We start from the raw sequence: 18,363 nt of genomic DNA on the forward strand, positions 1-18,363 counted from the left end.
GGGAGTTCTCAACTGGCAGAGGAAAGGCTACCTTTGCTGGACCAGGGGCTCACTGCTATCTACAGTCCTTGAGCTCATGATGCACTTTACCCAGAACAGGTGACTCTACAGACACTTCAGATTAGAGGTTACCCAGAGATGGAGGAAGGGGATTCGAAAGTGATTATTCAGTGAGTCCAGGGTGTTTTGGGATCCATGACAAAGTTCTGAAACCAGAGAGAGCCAGCAGTCACACCATCTTGTGAATATACTAAGTAGCACTGAACTGTACTTTAAAATGTTTAATTCCATGTTACACTAGTTTCACCTCATTTAAAAAGAAAAACAACAGCTGACCTCAAAGTGCTCTCTGAGGACTAACAGGACATGAGAAATGCAGCCACCGCAGCCCTTTTCCTTCCCTGCCACGAGGCCAGCCGCTCACCCAAGGAAATGCCCACTACCTATAGCTTCCCTGTCTGCAAGGCAGGAGACCTGAGTTCAGTGCCTGGGTAGGGAAGATCCCCTGGAGGAAGGCATGGCAACCCACTCCAGTATTCTTGCCTGGAGAATCCCATGGACAGAGGAGCCTGGTGGGCTACAGTCCATGGGGTCACACCAAGTCGGACACGGCTGAGTGACTAACACTTTTACTTTCACTCACGGCCTTATGGTCACCCTAAGCCCTGATGCCTCAACAGAGAGTCCTGAGCAGAGATGACCCGGCAGCAGGGCAAACAGCAACAAACCCCTTCCGCAAGGTGCTTGGCTCCCTAAGAAGAAGAAGCTGCGCTTGTCCAACCCCATGCGACTGTTCTTACGACAAGGTCACTCCAAAAGGAACAAGGGCAGACGTGGACCCCTGGCAGAGCTTGTTTTGATCCCAGGTCATTACTGTCAGTGAAAGCATCAAACCCACAGCTGCACGTGGCTCCAAGGAGGGTGCAGCCCGTCGTTCATGTATCTTCCACCCCATCTCGTGTAACCTGACCTCACAGCATCTGCACCGAGCCATCATTCATGCCTATCTTCTGCCCCATCTCATATAACCCCCCTCACGGCATCTCTACCAGGCTGCTCACCCGAGTCCAGGAAACCCTCTGATTAACCATGTTCAAGAGTATAGTTGAGTAAAATTACATATATTCACACTGTTGTAGAAACAGATCTCTAGAACATTCTCATCTTATAAAACTGAAACTATAACCATTAAACAACCCTCCCCCTTTTCTATTAGTTTTGAGCTTTTTTGTTGTCCCTGTTGTTCAGTCACTTAGTCGTGTCCGACTCTTTGCATGTCAGCATGCAGCGTGTCAGGCTTCCCTGTCCTCCACCATCTCCCGGAGTTTGTTCAAACTCACATCCATTGAATCGGTGATGCCATCCAATCACCTCGTCCTCTATCGTCCCCTTCTCTTCCTGCCTTTAATCCTTCCCAGCATCAGGGTCTCTGCTAACGAGTTGGACATATATAGGGTAATTCACGTTCTAGTTCAAAAATTTCTAGAAACATTATTCATGAAGACTTAAACAGCATCTTCCCCTTCCTCTGCCCCAACCTGAGGGTTTGCAGGAAGACAGTGAGGACAGAACAAAGAGAAGCCGAAGCAGAGGTAAATGAATTTTTCATAAACAAGAGTTTCAGGAAGAACAGACGCTGGGCGGTTGCATCACCAGCACAAAGTCACGCTGGGCTGAGTGATGGACTTGGTCGGGTCACCTCTGCCTCTGGTCTCATTAACTTGCACAAAGGAACCACGTCGACAGCAAGGCAACTGAGCAAGACTCACCTACCCACATGGCCGTGGGGACCCGTGGGCCACCCCAGGACCTCAGATGTGACCACCACCAGGGGCATGTGCAAAGGCCAGCTCCCTTCCGGGCAGACTGCTAAGTAACCTCTAGAAGAAAAACAGCCTTGAATATTTGGGGTTGGAAAATAGAACCACTCCAAGGCCATACTTGAAACCTGTCCAGATTTCACACTGTAACTCTGTCTTTGTGTTTAAATTGCCCCCAGGACCTGTCTTCAAACACACACACACCAAGAATAACTTCACAGGAAAATATTTATTTCATGAGACTCTCACAGGCTGCCCTTTGCCCTTAACCGACAACAGATGAATTCCTGCCCTCAGAGAGAAACCATGACCCTGCCCTTTAAAGCAAGCAGAGTGAGGCCGCGCTGAGCAACCAGGCACAAAGCCGGCCTCACGGTCCCCTGCCTGGGTCTGTGTCTGCAGACACAGTGAGCTCAGCAAAGCCCAGCAGGACCCCGGCGGCAGCGGCGGGCCCTGTGATCACCAACCCAGGTTGAATAAGCTACAGAAGGGGGCCCGGGTCCCACACTGGGAGGCCTTCACGTTTTCTCTGGACCCGCCCTGAAAACACACACTCCTTTCCCACCAGCAATCCCACCTCTTGCTGTTGTTCAATTGCTCAGTTGTGTCTGACTCTGTCTGGACTGTAGCACACCAGGCTTCCCTGTCCTTCACCATCTCCTGGAGTTTGCTCAAACTCATGCTCATTGAATCGGCGATGCCATCCAACCATCTCATCCTCTGTTGTCCCCTTCTCCTCCCACCTTCAATCTTTACCAGCATCAGGGTCTTTTGTACCATCATCTAATTTAAGCAATAATCCCATAATTCACCCAATAATTTTGGACATGCACAATGACACAGAAATGAAGGCATCCACTGTGAAATTCTTTAGAATCAAACTGATTTTCCAACTATATTTCCAATTTTCGAATCTAACAACTGAATTTCCAACTATAAGAGGCAGTTTGAAAACCTGAGATATGGTGGATAAAAACACCCAAAAGATAGATGGTCTCTAACAGTGTTAGTGACATGAAAAAAGTTTGTAATCTAGTAAGTACAAGTAAGGAACAAAGAATCTGTCTGGTGGGAGGGTAAGTAGATGGCAGGTGAGCAGACTTGTCTTTCTCACCAATATAGAGTTTGTTTTGAGTAAATTCATACTTGGCAAAGCAAGATCATGGATATCAGAGGGTTGAGGGAAAAGCAATAAATGATATGAAATACGCTCTGAAAACTCAGTAAGTGTAAGTTCACGGTGAGGGTGGGGTGGCTATAGAAATAGCATGATGGATATAGAAGCACCTGAGAACATCAGAACTGGTAGTACCCCTCCTCCTGGCAGGGGGAATCCAGAGATAGTCAGGCCTGAGTTTCAGATATGACAAGAATGCTGAGACTTCCTTGGAGGAGGAAGCATAGGAGAGATAACCCAAAGCTGTGCTCCTTGTTTGTCGTGGCCTGGCTGTAGGTGGACAGGAGGTGGAAATTCCCAGAGGCTCTGGTGAAGAGCCTTAGGAATGTTCTGGAGGCCAGCTTCCTGCCCTGGAGATGTCTGGTGAGGATGAAGAAGCCGCCACAAAGGCTCCAGTAAATAGTAGCAGTGTCAGTATCTCAGTTGTGACCCCAAGGACTCTAGCCCGCCAGGCTCCTCTGTCCATGGGATTTTCCAGGCAAGGATATTGGCGTGAGCTGCCATGCCCTTCTTCAGAGGATCTTCCTGACCCAGGGACTAAATCTGGGTTTCCTGCATCGTAGGCAGACTCTTAACATCTGAGCCACCCAGGAAGCCCACAAAAGGCTCCATACAGGCACAAATCCCTAGGTTCCGAAAGGCTGACAGAGCTGCAAGCCAGACCAGATTAGCTTGTCCAGAGCAGACACCAGCAAAGGTCCACATGCAAAAAGCGCATGTTAGTTCAAGCCCTTTATTTCCTTCCACCCTGGAGTTACACCCAGTTCCATCATGTGAAATCAGGGCAAGGGAGACACAACCTAAAGGAAAAAGCACCCAAAGATACAGGCAACCAAGTGAAGCTACTTAAACAGAAAGAGGCTTCACTATGTAAACAGAACAAGACTATGTACATGGTCAAGTTTGAAATTAACTTCTGCCATGTCCTGTAACCAGTGTGGCAAGAGCACTCAAGGGCAACTAAACACGTTACCAAAAAAATTTTATGCCATTTTTTGCCTGCTTCTGAGCAGCAGCGCTGGGTGAATTTTTAACCTTGAAGTAAGCATCATCTTAAAGTCCCAGTGGGCAAAACCACAGCTGGCATGTTACCTTAATAACCCCAAATGCTCAGAGAGTTTCTGAGTGTTGTTCTGGGAGATTTTCATTTTCTTTTTGTTTACCTATGTTTTCTAAATATTCTGCAATAGATGTGGTAATTTTCTTAGATGAGAAAAAGACTGTGTGGCTTATTTTTATTCACCTTGCTGGCTAAGCACCTGTCTTCCACCGGCGTTCCCTCCCTGCAGGAAGCACAGAAGGGCAGACCCACCTGGCAACGGGCAGCCAAGGATCTCCATCCTCAGGCAGATGCTCCCATTATCGAACCAGGACTGGGGGTTTATGCGGATGTAGCGCGCCACCATGGGGACGGGCAGCTCGTTCAGTACAGGGATCTCCTTTTCACTGTTTCCTTCAAATATCTATTTATGCACAAAGGGGAAAAGGAGACTCTTTTAGAGCTTGATTATCAAGTCATGAAAGAGTCAGTAATTCACTCAGTCCGCAAGATTTCATTAAGGCACGCCTAAATGTGAGGTTGGCATTTGGGGGAGGGGGATGGGGAGGAGGAATGGATCAGGACCTCAGGAAACACCCATCTAATGGGGGTGGAGTAGGGAGGAGGAGGAGGGTTAAACTTAGATATCATAGGTGAAATCTATTAGAGTCATGGCAGAGAGACAGCCACAGAGCTTTGGGATTTCTGAAGAAGCAAAGCTTTGGGGATGAGGTGCCATTTGAACTGGCCCTGAAGGAAAACTCAAGATGCAGGAACGGGAGGGATGCTAGAGAAAAGGAAGTGATGGCTGGAGGAGCTCAGACATTGGATTCAGCCGACGAGCAGCCACCTCACTTTTACTGGAACACAGAGGAGTGGGTACAAGGCGGGGGTGGGGGCTGAGAATGGGAACAAAGGTCAAACAGAGGCTGCAGGCAGGTTGTGTAAGGCACTGTACCGTGATAGGAACTCGCCTTTGGGAACCCGAGGTAGAGGGCGACAGGGCAAGCTTGGAGGGAGGCATGGAGCTGAAAGGCCAGGTAAGTAAAGTAAGTTCAGGAACTGTTATAACTGAACAGCCGTGTGGGCCCCAACATAACCCACATGCCACTGGTCTTCCAGGGCTGACCTGTGACCTACGGAAGATACCACATCGCAGCAACTCTGACTTTTACACGAGCCCTGGACGTGGACCACATGGTTCTGAGCATCAGGGCATGGAAAGGGCGGTCATCATCCATCACTCTCGATGGTTGTTTGAGTTGGCACAGAATCAGCCAACATCCAGGTGCAAGACAGCCAGATCCCCAGGGCATGGTTAGAGGGGACTCACCATGTCTCCAGATCCATTCTTAACAGTGACCCACGTATGGCTGTCATTGCTGACCATGACCTTATAGGAGGTCACCCAGTCACTCCTAAGAGAAAATGAAACATCATTGGGACTATGCACTTCAGAAGGTTTCCCTCTTCCACACAGAGGTACAGCAATAGGCAAAGGGGGTCCCAGAGGTGGACAGCATGGGGTCACACGCTGGCCCAACTCTCGCCCTCCCTGTGGCCTTGGCTAGTTAAGTGACCCATCTATGCTACAGTTTATTCATCCGTGAAATGGGAATCATAAAAGCACCAAGCTGAAAATATTAATGTAAGCAGTAAATGGTTTCATACCCGTTAAACACTTAGGACAAATGCTTGGCCCCCGATAACATTAAAAGTTTGTCATGCACATAAAGATCCACAAATACCTGCATGTTTGCTTATATGGAACATTGACATCACATGTAGTAGTAGAGTTCCACATGGAAAAGTAATCTCAGTAAAAGTGGAAAAGTCAGTCTAGAAACTTCATTTGGAAAACTGATTTGGGAATGTAGCAAATGCGATCCCACCAACCCCAAACACAGCAGCCTGAGTCTCTGAGAGACAGTAGGTTTCTCCTTTTTTCTGGCTGTCAAAGCCGGGCAGACGATTCCCTGACCCCACCTCCAGCAATAATCCAGAGATATCCAGGCTCCAGGCCAGATGCCTGTCACCACATCCTACTGCACAGAAATTACTGAGGGAAAAAGAGCCAAAATGTGACTTCCCAGTGTGGAGGTCAATGTGGTGGGCTAGGCGAAAAAAACAAACAAAAAAAGAGACTTCCCTGCGCCCCGCCTCAGTTTTTTATAACATTATTTGTTAAAGCAATGGAGAAAAGTCTTCCCGAGCATCTTCCTTTTTAAATTTTTAAAATATTGGAACTAAAAGCACCAATGGACTAATCTCTTAGAACATTCCACCAGCTGAAGCATTTGGAATTCTTGTTTTCCGACTGTGAAATCTCCTTGGACTCAGGATACAGATAGATCGCAAGAAGGTTCCCCTGTCAGGCTCCTCTGTCCATGGGATTCTCCAGGCAAGAATACTGGAGTGGGTTGCCATTCTCTTCTCCAGGGGATCTTCCTGACTCAGGGATATAACCCTGTTCTCCTGCACTGCAGGCAGATTCTTTACCATCTGAGCTACCAGGGAAACCCAAAAGTTATTATTCTTAGATGCTTTTATATCACCATGGGAACCTATCTTCAGCTGAACCTTCTTCTTTCACCTGCCCACCAGCTTGTGTGAGTACCTGCTGGAAGCCAGGATTTATCAAGCAACACGCTCCTCCTAGGGAGGTTAAGGACTTGGGCCTGTGCCTGTGTGTGAAGACCCAATAAGCAAACCTTCTGAAAGGCACTTGAGCAAGTGCTCAGATCCTTTGCAGTAGGAAATTATCTTCACCCCAAATAGCAACCTGTTTCCCACATTCAAATCATTTTCCAATGGCTTGCATCCTTAGTTCCTTTGCCATGTTTTTCTGCTGATCACGCCCCCATGGTGACCCTGCCAGGCAGGTGGCAGAGGTGAGGGGTGTATCCCTCTCGGTGGAGATGATGAATTTAGGAAGCTCTCAAAAGAAGCTGGGCTTCCCAGGTGGCACAGTGGTCAAGGATCCGCCTGCCAATGCAGGAAACGCAAGAAACACGTGCTCAATCCCTGGGTCAGGAAGATCTCCTGGAGAAGGAAATGGCAACCCACTCTGGTATTCTTGCCTGGGAAACCCTATGGACAGAGGAGGCTGGTGGGCTATAGTCCACGGGGTTGCAAAGAGTCAGACACAACTAAGCATGCTCAAAAGAAGCACATAAACAGAGAGGTATGGAAAGAAAAATTCAAACAAGTTCTCTAAAGAAAAAGGGGAGAGAGATAAAAAACAAAGGTTGAAAACTAAATAACGATTTCTCAAACTTAATAAAAAGAAAAAATAAACATGAACCAGTTCAACACTTGCGTTCGAAGGGTGATTAATTGCTTATGTGGTTCAGCCCTCTCTTCTGACCTGCAGACCTGCATCATGTCCTCCTGCCTGTCTGACCTCTCCACTTAACATCTCAGCCACGTCTCAAATTGAACCTGTGCCAAACCAACTGATTCCATTCATCCACTCTGTACCCCAACCTGGGAGCCCTTGTCCCAGAAAAAATACTGCCATCCACCCAGGGCAACAAAATCTCAGAGTCCTCCTTGGTTCCCCACCCTCCCTTTCACCCTGATAGTGAATTCATCACCCAGTTTTGTCAATTTTACCTCCCAGAGCTTTCTAGAACCTCCCACTTCCCCCAGCTCCACTGCCACCATCCAGCCCAATCTCTCCGGCCAGGACTACTGCAGTTGCCTCCAAACAGTCTTTTAAAATTTAAACTGCCCTCCAATCTATCCTGCAGTCAGAGGCTTACTTTTTTTTAATGAAATAGGTGGGCTGCCATCTATGGGGTCGCACAGAGTCAGACACGACTGAAGCGACTTAGCAGCAGCAGCACCCCCTGCTTAAAGTATCACTCTTATCTTAGCATTAAGACCAAATTCCTCACTGTATTCTACAAAACCCTTGCTTACCCCTTGTTTTCCATGCCCTTTCTCTCAATTCCTGATACAGATTACACTCTCTCTTGCTTGTCTGGACTCCTCCTGTCCTGTCCTCTGTCTGCCTCTAAACTATTAGGATTCAGTTCAAAATATGAATTTCAGTGTGGTTTCTTCTTGGTGATTGTGATTTCTTCTTTGACTATGAACTATTTAAGAGGACAATTTTAAATTTCCAGGTACTAGAGGTTTTCCGGTTATCTACTTACTGCTGGTTTCTAGTTTAATTTCATTGTGAACAGAGGACATACTTTGAATCACGTTGATGCTTTGTTGAGACTTCCTTTATGGCTCAGCATGTGGTCAGCTTTGGCTAATGTTCCGTGTGCACTGAAACTCATTGGAGTTCTGTGATTGCCGTGTGCAGTGTTCCACACATATAATTTTGAACAAATGTCGGCCTTTCCTGGTGGCTCCGTGGTAAAGAATCCGCCTGCAATGCAGGAGAGCCATGAGACATGGGTTTGATCCCTGGGCCGGGAAGATCTCCTGGAGGAGGGCATGGCAACCCACTGCAACATTCTTGCCTAGAGAATATTATGGACAGAGGGGCCTGCTGGGCTGCAGTCTCTAGGGGCACCAAACGTAGGACACAACTAAAGCAACTGAGCGTGAGCATGACTGACTATGTTGTTCAGGTCTTCTGCATCCATGATTTTTTGTCTGCTTTTTCTAACAGTTATAGAAAGAAGTATGTAAAAGAGAATGCCAAACTGACTACAAATTTGTTTCTGCTAGTTCTCTCAACTTTTGCTATATACACTATGAAGCTATGTTGTTGAGTGCATACAGATTTGAGGTTGTGATATATTTTTTGTAGATTGACTTTTATGATTACGAAAGATGCTTTTTAAATCTCTGTCAGTGCCTCTTGCCTTCCAGTCATTTTGTGTGATGGTAGGAGAGCTAACCATGCTTTGTTTTGGTTAAGATTGATATATATCCTAATTCTTTACTTTTAACCTCTGACATAGTTTAAATTTAAACTATTTAAACTGTGTCTCTCATGAATTTTTTTCTTAGGTACAGAATGATAATATTATTCTTCTATTGGATAATATAGTTCATTTAAATGTAATTAGTATTATATTTAGATTTATATTTACCACCTTACTATTTCTTTGGTAAGAAGAAATTTCTATTTTGTAATGAAATAGATTTCATTTTCTGTTTTGAATTTTCATTTTATGATCAAATATTCTTACTATTCTACTTTTTCTTTATTAATTTACTAGTTAAATATTCACACTATTCTTTTCATAACTAGCCTAGAGATTACATATGTATCCTTGAATTAGTAGTCTTACTCAAATTTTAATTTCTAACACTTTCATAATAATACTAGAACCATACAATAATTTAACTCCATTAATCCCTCTGCCTTTTGCATGATTTTGGAATTTATTTTTAATTTTATAAATTCTTTAATTTTTCTAAGATATTTACTACTCCTGCTTTGTATGGTTAGTAATTGTAAACCTACTTATTTAACTTTTCTGCTAGCCTTCATTTATTTTTGCATTTTCATATTTCCATCTGGGAAAATATTCTTTCTGCTTGAAGAACATCCTTTGATATTCCTTTTAAAGCTGATATGTTGGCAATAAGTTTTTAGGTTTTTAGGGCAATGGTACCCCACTCCAGTACTCTTGCCTGGAAACTCCCATGGATGGAGGAGCCTGGTAGGCTGCAGTCCATGGGGTCGCTAAGAGTCGGACAGGACTGAATGACTTCACTTTCACTATTGTCTGAATAGGCTTCGGCTCACCTTCATTTTTGAATGATATTTTTTCTGGGAATTCTAAGTTGACGTTTTCTTTCAGTACTTTAAAATATTGGATTTCATTAGCTTCTGAGGGATTGCTTCATTTACACACACACACTTCGAAGCTACTGCTGTGACATTTAGCAAAAGTACAATAAGAGTGGGAGTGGAGAAATGAGCATGAACCATTTCAGCTTAAATCCGGCTTTGTTGTTTACTAACTACATACACTTGACAAGCTGCCTAATCTTTCCAAAAATAATAAGGCTACCTGCCAGGAAGTTATATCTATCTATTCATGTATACACTGAGAGATGCCATAGTACATTGATTAAGGCCTCAGGCTTGAGGTCAAGAAGCCCAAACTAAACTCCTAGTCCTTCCACTTGGCAACTGTGACCTGCACAAGAGTCATGTGATCTCTGAGCTCCAGCTGCAAGGCAACTGTAAGGTCACGCTACGCCCTTGCACAGTGAGTAAGGGATGAACAAGGTAACGCATGCAGAGTCCAAGCACAGTGCCTGGAACATAACAACTGCTCCATAAATCTGAGCTCTTCATATGAACGACGTATCATAATTAATATACTGCCAAATGCTATACCAGCATCTAGGACTATCAGTTGAACTGTAAACGTAACTCAGATGCTCCCTTCAGACACTTTCAGAGAACCACTGATATCCAAGCCTAACCCTTCGGGCCCTAGTAATGATAATAATTGGGGCTGTCACAGCTATAAAAAAAAAATTAAGAATTAATTACTTTTAAATTAAATTTAAGAAGGTCGATAATCCAGGGTGATAGAAGAGAGAGATTTGCCAATCAGTAATGCTGGGGTGTGGAGAAGGAAATGGCAACCCACTCCAGTGTTCTTGCCTGGAGAATCCCAGGGATGGCGGAGCCTGGTGGGCTGTTATCTATTGGGTAGCGCAGAGTCGGACACGACTGAAGCAACTTAGCAGCAGTAGCAGCAGCAGCAATGCTGGGGTGGGATTGATTTGTGTCTAAAATTTCTATCTGCCTGAAAAGATTAAGGCAACGTGGAATGCGTTAAATCCTGCTCCTAACCCTGCAGCTACTACACTGCCAGTACAATTCCAGCCTCTGAACTACAAAGACAAATCCTACACGATCTGTTTACTCAAGATGTTTACAGGTTAATGAGGCAGAAGGAGAAGTAAACTAGAAATTTCGAGAGACTATGATGAAGTGCTGTGATGAGGTGAGCGCAGGAAGTTGTGGCAGGGCAGAGAAAGGGTGTGCAGCCCAGAGGAATGACGGAGGAAGGGGGTAGGTTAATGAATGCAACATACTGCTTATCGAAGGTGAAAGTCACATATTTCATTCTTTGTGACAGACACATCCATTGTGATGAGACACCCAGCTTTAAAAATCAGAGCTATAATGCCCAGTGTTTCCTGGTCTCCTAATCCTTGGGGAGGGCTTGAAATTCACAGCACTTTGTGGCTTTTTCCCAGTTCCTTCAGAGAGATTTTCCACATCACAAAACCACCTTGACATTTAATTCTCTGTGACTGGAGATTTCAACTAAAAGCAAAGCAGCCCAAGTAAAGAAAGGTTTAATGTCAAAGACGTCCCGACTGCAGAAATACTGAGAGGCCATGCTGACTCTCCTTTGGGCTCCAGCTACCTCCCTCACTTAAAAGCAGAAATAAAAAAACAAAGCCCCTCCCCCCAAATCCTATCCTTATATGAGATTCCCACCAAACCAGCCTTCCTTCAGATCAGGGAACAGGAGGTGGGCTACAAAGGAAAAAAAAAAAACAAAACTGGAACACATTCAGATAATTAACTCGATGGTAATTTGGTTGAAATAAAAGCCAAGAACATCCATCACCTAAATACTTGCACAGCTTTCTACTTCAGTACAACTAGCTGCTGGTTACATTAAAACTACTGAATGTTTTAAAGCATCAGAGTGCTAGAAAGCAAGTCAAGGAAATCTCTAAGGGGGAAAGACAAAAACAAAAGAAAGATCCGTGAACTGAAAAAACAACACGAACAGTGAGCAAAGAAAAAGAGCAGAGTTGCCCCAGAGGAAAATGCATATAGCAGTGCTGGAATCAAAACACTAAGCCTGGGGACAAGAGACAGGAAAGCTAATTCAGGGACTTTTCCCAGGCTCTCAAAGGGGGCTGAAAGGGCTTCAAAACATCAGCATCCACCTGGCTCCCCCAAAGAAGCTCCCCATGAATTCCTGGCTCCCCATGAATCCTCTCTAAAGAAAAGAATCTTCAATTTAGGTTCTCAACGATTTCACCAAGTTCCATGACATAGACACTCACAGTTAAAAAAAAAAAAAAATCATTAAACACACAAGAAAACATCCTCCATGGGAAAGAAGTAGCAGAAGCAAGAAGCAAAAATATTCAGATCCCAAAGAATTTATCTATCTACAAAGAAAATGCAAAAGAAGCTAGGAAAGTTATTAGACTTGATAAGAGAGTTCAGCAAGATGACTGGACATAAGGCAACTATACAAAAGTTGACCACAGCTCTATACATCAGCAGCCAAAAATAAAGTACCTAGAAAGAAAATAAACAAAAGATGTACAGGGCATGTGTGGAGAAATCGTTATTGAAAGACATTTTAAAAGACATCAATAAGTGGAGATTTATATACTATGCCCATGAAGAGAAAAGTATGTCAATTCTAAGCAAAACATCCTAAGAGCATAGTAAAGAAACTTTGATAAATTGATACTAAAATTTACATGGAAGAAAATAATCAAGAGTCTTTATAGGAAAAAGAAACAGGATGAGTGGGAATTGCCCTATTAAGATATTCGGATTTATTTTAAAGTTTTAGTAATTAAGATACACTATAAGTGGAACAAAATTGAGAGCTCAGAAACAGACCCATGCCTTGACAGAGATGTCATATATCAATGGGAAATGTGAAAGTGAAAATCACTCATTCGCGTCTGACTCTTTGCAACCCCATGGACTATAGAGTCCATGGAATTCTCCAGGCCAGACACTGGAGTGGGTAGCCTTTCCCTTTTCCAGGAGATCTTCCCAACACAGGGATCAAACCCAGGTCTCCTGCATTGCAGGCAGATTCTTTTCCAGCTGAGCCACAAGGGAAGCCCAAGAACACCAGAGTGGGTAGCCTATCCCTTCTCCAGGGGATCTTCCCGACCCAGGATTCGAACCGGGGTCTCCTGCACCCCAGGTGTATTCTTTACCAACTGAGCTATCAGAGAAGCAATGGGGAAAAAACTATTATAAAACTGTCTGAAGGCAACTGGCTATTAATAGAAAAAGAAGTTGAAATTGGACTGATATTTCACATCTTTTACAAAAATCATAACCAGAAGTATCAACTACTAAATGTGAGAAGCGAAACTTAAAAAAATTAAAGAACATATGGGAGAATCATTTTGTAAACATGAGGTATGAAAGGATTTTCTACATGACACAATATAATCATAAAATACAAACAAATTGAACTAACTAAAAATAAAAAATTTTCACTTTTCAAGAGACATCATAAAGAAACCAGTAACAGAAAACTTAAGCTGGAAGAATATATTTTGAACACATGTAATTAACAAAAGGATTAGTATTCAGAATATGTATTTTTTTAACTCTATAAAACAATGAGACAAAGGGAAAAAACAACATAAACATAAAGAAACATGGTATTTCACAGTAAAGGTAACAAAAAGGCAAGTAAAAATGGGAAAAGAAGTTCATCTCTATTAGTAACTGGGGAAATGAAAGTTAGGACGACAAGGGAAGATACTGCTTTATATTGAGAAGACAATGCTTATATTGAAAATTTAGGAGAACAGCAATACCAAAATGCTGGTGAGAATGTAGAAGAACAAGAACTCTAAAACACGACTGGAGAAGGAGAAGCTACTTGGGCAAGCGCTCTGGAAAATGACTTGTCATTATTCCATTAAACTCAATATTTGCATACTCTGCACCTCAGCAGTTCTGCTCCAAGTACATACCACGAAGCTCCCCTTGTATATGTGCTCCAAGAGATATATACAAGAATGTTAACAGCAATATTATGTTTAAGACCAAAAATATGTATAATAAAATAATTTTAAAAAAACTGAAAAGGGAGCAATCCAATCTCCATGAAGGAGAGTGCATAAATGGTGGCATACGGTCAATCCATATGAAAATCAGCCCTGAATATTCACTGGAAGGACTGACGCTGAAGCTTCAATACTTTGGCCACCTGATGTGAAGAGATGACTCACTGGAAAAGTCCATCATCATTTTCCTGATGCTGGAAAAGGCTGAACACAAGAGGAAGGGTGGCAGAGGATGAGATGTTTGGAGAGCATCACTGACTCAGTGGACGTGAATTTCAGTGAACTCCGGGAGATGGTGGAGGACAGAGAAGCCTGGCCTGCTGCAGTCTATGGGGTGCCAAAGGGTCAGACATGACTTAGTGACTGAACAACAGCAAATTTACAAGGTCAAACACAGAACAAATTAGCGAAACACAATTATAGGCAACAAGAATGATCCTCTGAAGCATAAGTTTGGGGGGAAGACAAGTTTAAAAAGCTAGATAAAGTACAAAATCATTTTTATAAATCCCAAAAGAAGAAAATCGTTTGCATGTGTGATACATGATAAGACTATTTTTAAAAGGCAAGGGGATAATAGATAAATAATAAAGAGAACAGTTTTACTTCTGGGAAGAAGCATCCAGGCAGGATAAGGAAAGAGCGCATAAACAGTTTCAACAGTACTGGTAATGTTCCAGATCCTCAGGTGTGCAGTGGGTCTGTGACTGCTGGTTTTATTATGATGAAAATGAAATGTTAGTCACTCAGTCATGTCTGACTCTTTGTGATTCCACAGACTGTAGCCCACCAGCCTCCTCTGTCCACGGGATTCTCCAGGCAAGAATACTGGAGTGGGTTGCCATTCCCTTCTCCAGGGGATCTTCCTGACCCAAGGATCGAACGCAGGTGTCCTGCAATGCAGGCAGATGATTTACTGTCTGAGCCACCAGCTGCTGCTGCTGCTAAGTCACTTCAGTTGTGTCCGACTCTGTGCAACCCCATAGACGGCAGCCCACCAGGCTCTGCCATCCTTGGGATTCTCCAGGCTACACCAGTGAAGCCCTTTATTATGATACTGCCTTAAGTAGTATGGGCTTCCCAGGTGGCGCTCGTGGTAAAGAACCCACCTACCAAGAGACATGGGTTTGATTCCTGAGTCGGGAAGATCCTCTGGAGGAGAGCATGGCAACCCACCCCAATATTCTTGCCTGGAAAATCCCATGGACAGAGGAGCCTGGTGGGCCACATTCCTTGGAGTCGCACAGAGTGGGATCCGACTGAAGCAAATGAGCATGAAGTATACATTACATCAATGCTTTTGTATCCATCAAACATTACACAATGAGAAAGACAAAATATTTATCTAATGTTATGGGCTAAGCTTCTGCACAGGAAAATGGCCCAATCATCTCTTGGGACAGGATGTAGGTAAAGATGCTACATTCATCCTTAAAAACATATTTTAAGGAAAAAAGAAAAATACTTGCCCTGGTAATTTCCTATAAGGGGCTTCCCTGGTGGCTCGGTGGTAAAGAAGCCACCTACCAATGCAAGAGACCCAAGATCCCCTGGAAGAGGAAATGGTAACCCACTCCAGTATTCTTGCCTGGGAAATCCCATGGACAGAGGTGCTTGGGCTATAGTCCACAGGATTACAAGACTCGAACACGACTTAGCAACTACACCATCACCACCAACTTTTTATAAATATACAATTTTCGCCTTCTTTGAAAGAGCAACTATACTAACATTTCCTAATAATAACTCATACATCCCCAGCCTTCAGTTTATGAACTGCTTTCACACACATGACCTTACTGTATCTCAGAAGAACAAGTCAAGTGTCTCAGCAAGGATGTGTGTGTGAACTGGGAGGAAAGGGTCAGATTACATTCATTCCTGCTCGTTCATCCTGGAAGCTCCAGTCTCCCAGTCTTTGGTTTTCATCATACTCTTTTCCCTTGGCTCTGGGTGCAGAATTTTAGTACCCCCAGATCAATCGCCAACCTGATCTCGCCTGATCTCATGAATCCTTCCCAGCATCTTTCACTTTGCTTCCAAGAAACACGGAATGCAGTGAGAGAGTAGATCAGCATCATCACTATCCTCTAACAACTGTCATTTGTGAAGACTAAATGAGCTCGCGTATAGACATGCATCAACTCCGGTACTCAGGAACATAGCAGATATACGGGAAGTATAATCCCACCCTCTTTCAAACCTCCTGATAAAAATAATAGGGCCTGACAAGGAATATTAGGTACCAAATTGGAACAGATATGTCTGGATGATGGACAGCAAGTAATAGGATTTAAAGCTTTCCAAGTAGTCTGGAATTTTGGTTTCTGCCCAGAGCAGGCCAAGTCTCTCCAGCTTGCAAAGCTCTGTATTCTGGCCAGTACAAACATGCCCACTCACACGCATGCATACACACACACACACACACACACACACACACACACGTCTAACAGACCCACAATTATCACATGAATCAAAGGATCAGTGTTCACTCTGAAATGTCTGCTCCCAAGTCCCCCTGCTTTGGGCTCTATGCTCACTGGACTCTCATTTTGACCTCTAGACTTTGAGAGCTATGTCAGTTTCCTATGGCTGCTGTAACAAATTACCACATTTACTAACTTAAGACCAAATAAATATATTATTGCACAGTTCTGCAAACTACAGGTCTCCCTGGTCTAAGGTCAAGGTGTTAGCAGGGCTGGTTCCTGGGGAAGGACTTTTGTTTCCTCGCCTGTTTCAGGTTCTCGAGGCGCCCACTTTCCTCTGCTGGTGGTTCCCTTGCTCCATCTTTGAAGCCAGTGGTGTTGCATCTCTGTGACCACTGTCTTCTGAAGTCACATCTCCTCTAGCCACAGTTGGAGAAGGCTGAAGGCAGGCAGGAGAAGAAGGGGCCGACAGAGGATGAGATGGTTGAACAGCATCACTGACTCAATGCACATGGGTTTGAGTAAGCTCCAGGAGTTGGTGATGGATAGGGAGGCCTGTTGTGCTGCAGTCCACGGGGTCACAAAGAGCTGGACACGACTGAGCAACTGAACTGAACTACACCCATATTTTGATCGGGTCACGTAAATAGCTTAGAACACTTTCTCCATCATGAAGTCCTTGACTTAATCACATCTGCAAAGTCCCTTTTGCCATGAAAGGTAAGAGATTCACAGGTCTCAGGATCAAAATGTGGACATCTCGTGGGGGGACACCTGCTCACCACGAGGGCCCCACTTGGATTGTAGCCCCATTCTTAGACTCATTCCAATCGTTTCTCTCTTCCCCAGGCTTGCGGGTCCAGGCTTGTTCCCTAGCTGCATGCAATGAAAGGGAAGCTCAGGGCTTAGCCAGAAAACTACAGCCATAGAAATCTAAGTCACCCTGCCCATCTCAAAATATCAGTCTCTCTCTCAAGGTGGAATCAGAATTCAAATCAACACTCAGGAAATTCCTTCCCATCTGACAAATCAATGTTTAACTTCATGGTCCACTTATCAGAGTTGAGTTTCCTGGTATTTCTCAAAACATTCGGTTCCTTCTATGGGATGTTGGAAGGCACGTGCCAGAAACACACATACTCTGTTCTTTACCCATCATGAGCCCAACTAGCAAGAACGAGCAGGTCATCGTATTGGCACTGGACGCTTCTGGAAACACTTCCAATTCCAGCTCAAGACCCGATATGCTCTTCTGAGCACTCCACCCACCACATGGGTGGACCCCCACTGCTCTGGGGAATGCCAACAGGCCCTGGGCAGTGCTACCAACTGTATGTGTCTGGGAAGAGACCCCAAGTCTGCACGTACACCAGTGGATCTCAATGGGGGGTGATTCTGCTCCCCGGGGGGCATTTGGCAAGATCAGAGACATTCCTGAGTGTTATGACTAGGGGTGGGGGGGGGGGAAGTCGGGGGCTACAATGGGGGGCATTAAGTGCATAGAGTCCAGGATGCCACTCACAGCCTGAAACACACAGAACAGACACCCAGAGTGAAGTCATCCAGCCCAGAACACCAAGAGTGCGGAGGCCGAGAAACCCCACTCCAAACAAGTCAAAAACGAGATGGCAATTCTCCATTTGATTCGTTCAAACTATTTTGAGATAAATGCTACTGGCAATTTCCTAACAAGGAACCTGAGATGGGGGTTCACGACAGTTTAAATACCAGGATGGATATTGGCAAATAAAACTTGCTCCACATTCTCCTGTCGATTTGCCTAAATACCAGGAAGGACTCACATACCTGACCGAGGCAGAAAGTGGTGGCTGAGTGAGTTCACGGAAGGGGGCTAGCTGCCTGACAGACGCCTGTGATGAACAGAAGCTGTGGCGAACAGATGTTCAGTGAACAGAAGCTGGTTTTCTTTCAAGTGGTCTGGAACACCCCTGAACGAGGTGACACTGTGCCTTTGCTTATCAAAACTTGTCTTTACAGACCGTGCCCACCTCACCGCACACCACGTTCATCCCAGCAGAGCTGCTACCCATGTTCTCTCGAGCACCAAACACGCATGAGCCCCAGGAAGGGGGAGGGCTCCAGGCA

General features: G+C 44.5%; 1 protein-coding gene across 2 annotated transcripts in view; it reads right to left on the bottom strand.

The window, feature by feature from the left end:
• CPXM2 (carboxypeptidase X, M14 family member 2) overlaps positions 1–18,363 on the bottom strand; it is a 135,754-nt gene that overhangs the window by 38,883 nt on the left and 78,508 nt on the right. For both annotated transcript variants that reach the window (XM_060404573.1, XM_004020358.6), the window contains 2 exons: positions 5,370–5,454; positions 4,310–4,460 (listed from right to left, as the gene is read on the bottom strand). In XM_060404573.1, the coding sequence (XP_060260556.1) occupies positions 4,310–4,460; positions 5,370–5,454 (236 nt within the window). The remainder of the gene's footprint in view (positions 1–4,309; positions 4,461–5,369; positions 5,455–18,363) is intronic.

Source organism: Ovis aries, chromosome 22 (genome assembly GCF_016772045.2).
Source record: "Ovis aries strain OAR_USU_Benz2616 breed Rambouillet chromosome 22, ARS-UI_Ramb_v3.0, whole genome shotgun sequence".
NCBI classification, from domain to species: Eukaryota; Metazoa; Chordata; class Mammalia; order Artiodactyla; family Bovidae; genus Ovis; species Ovis aries.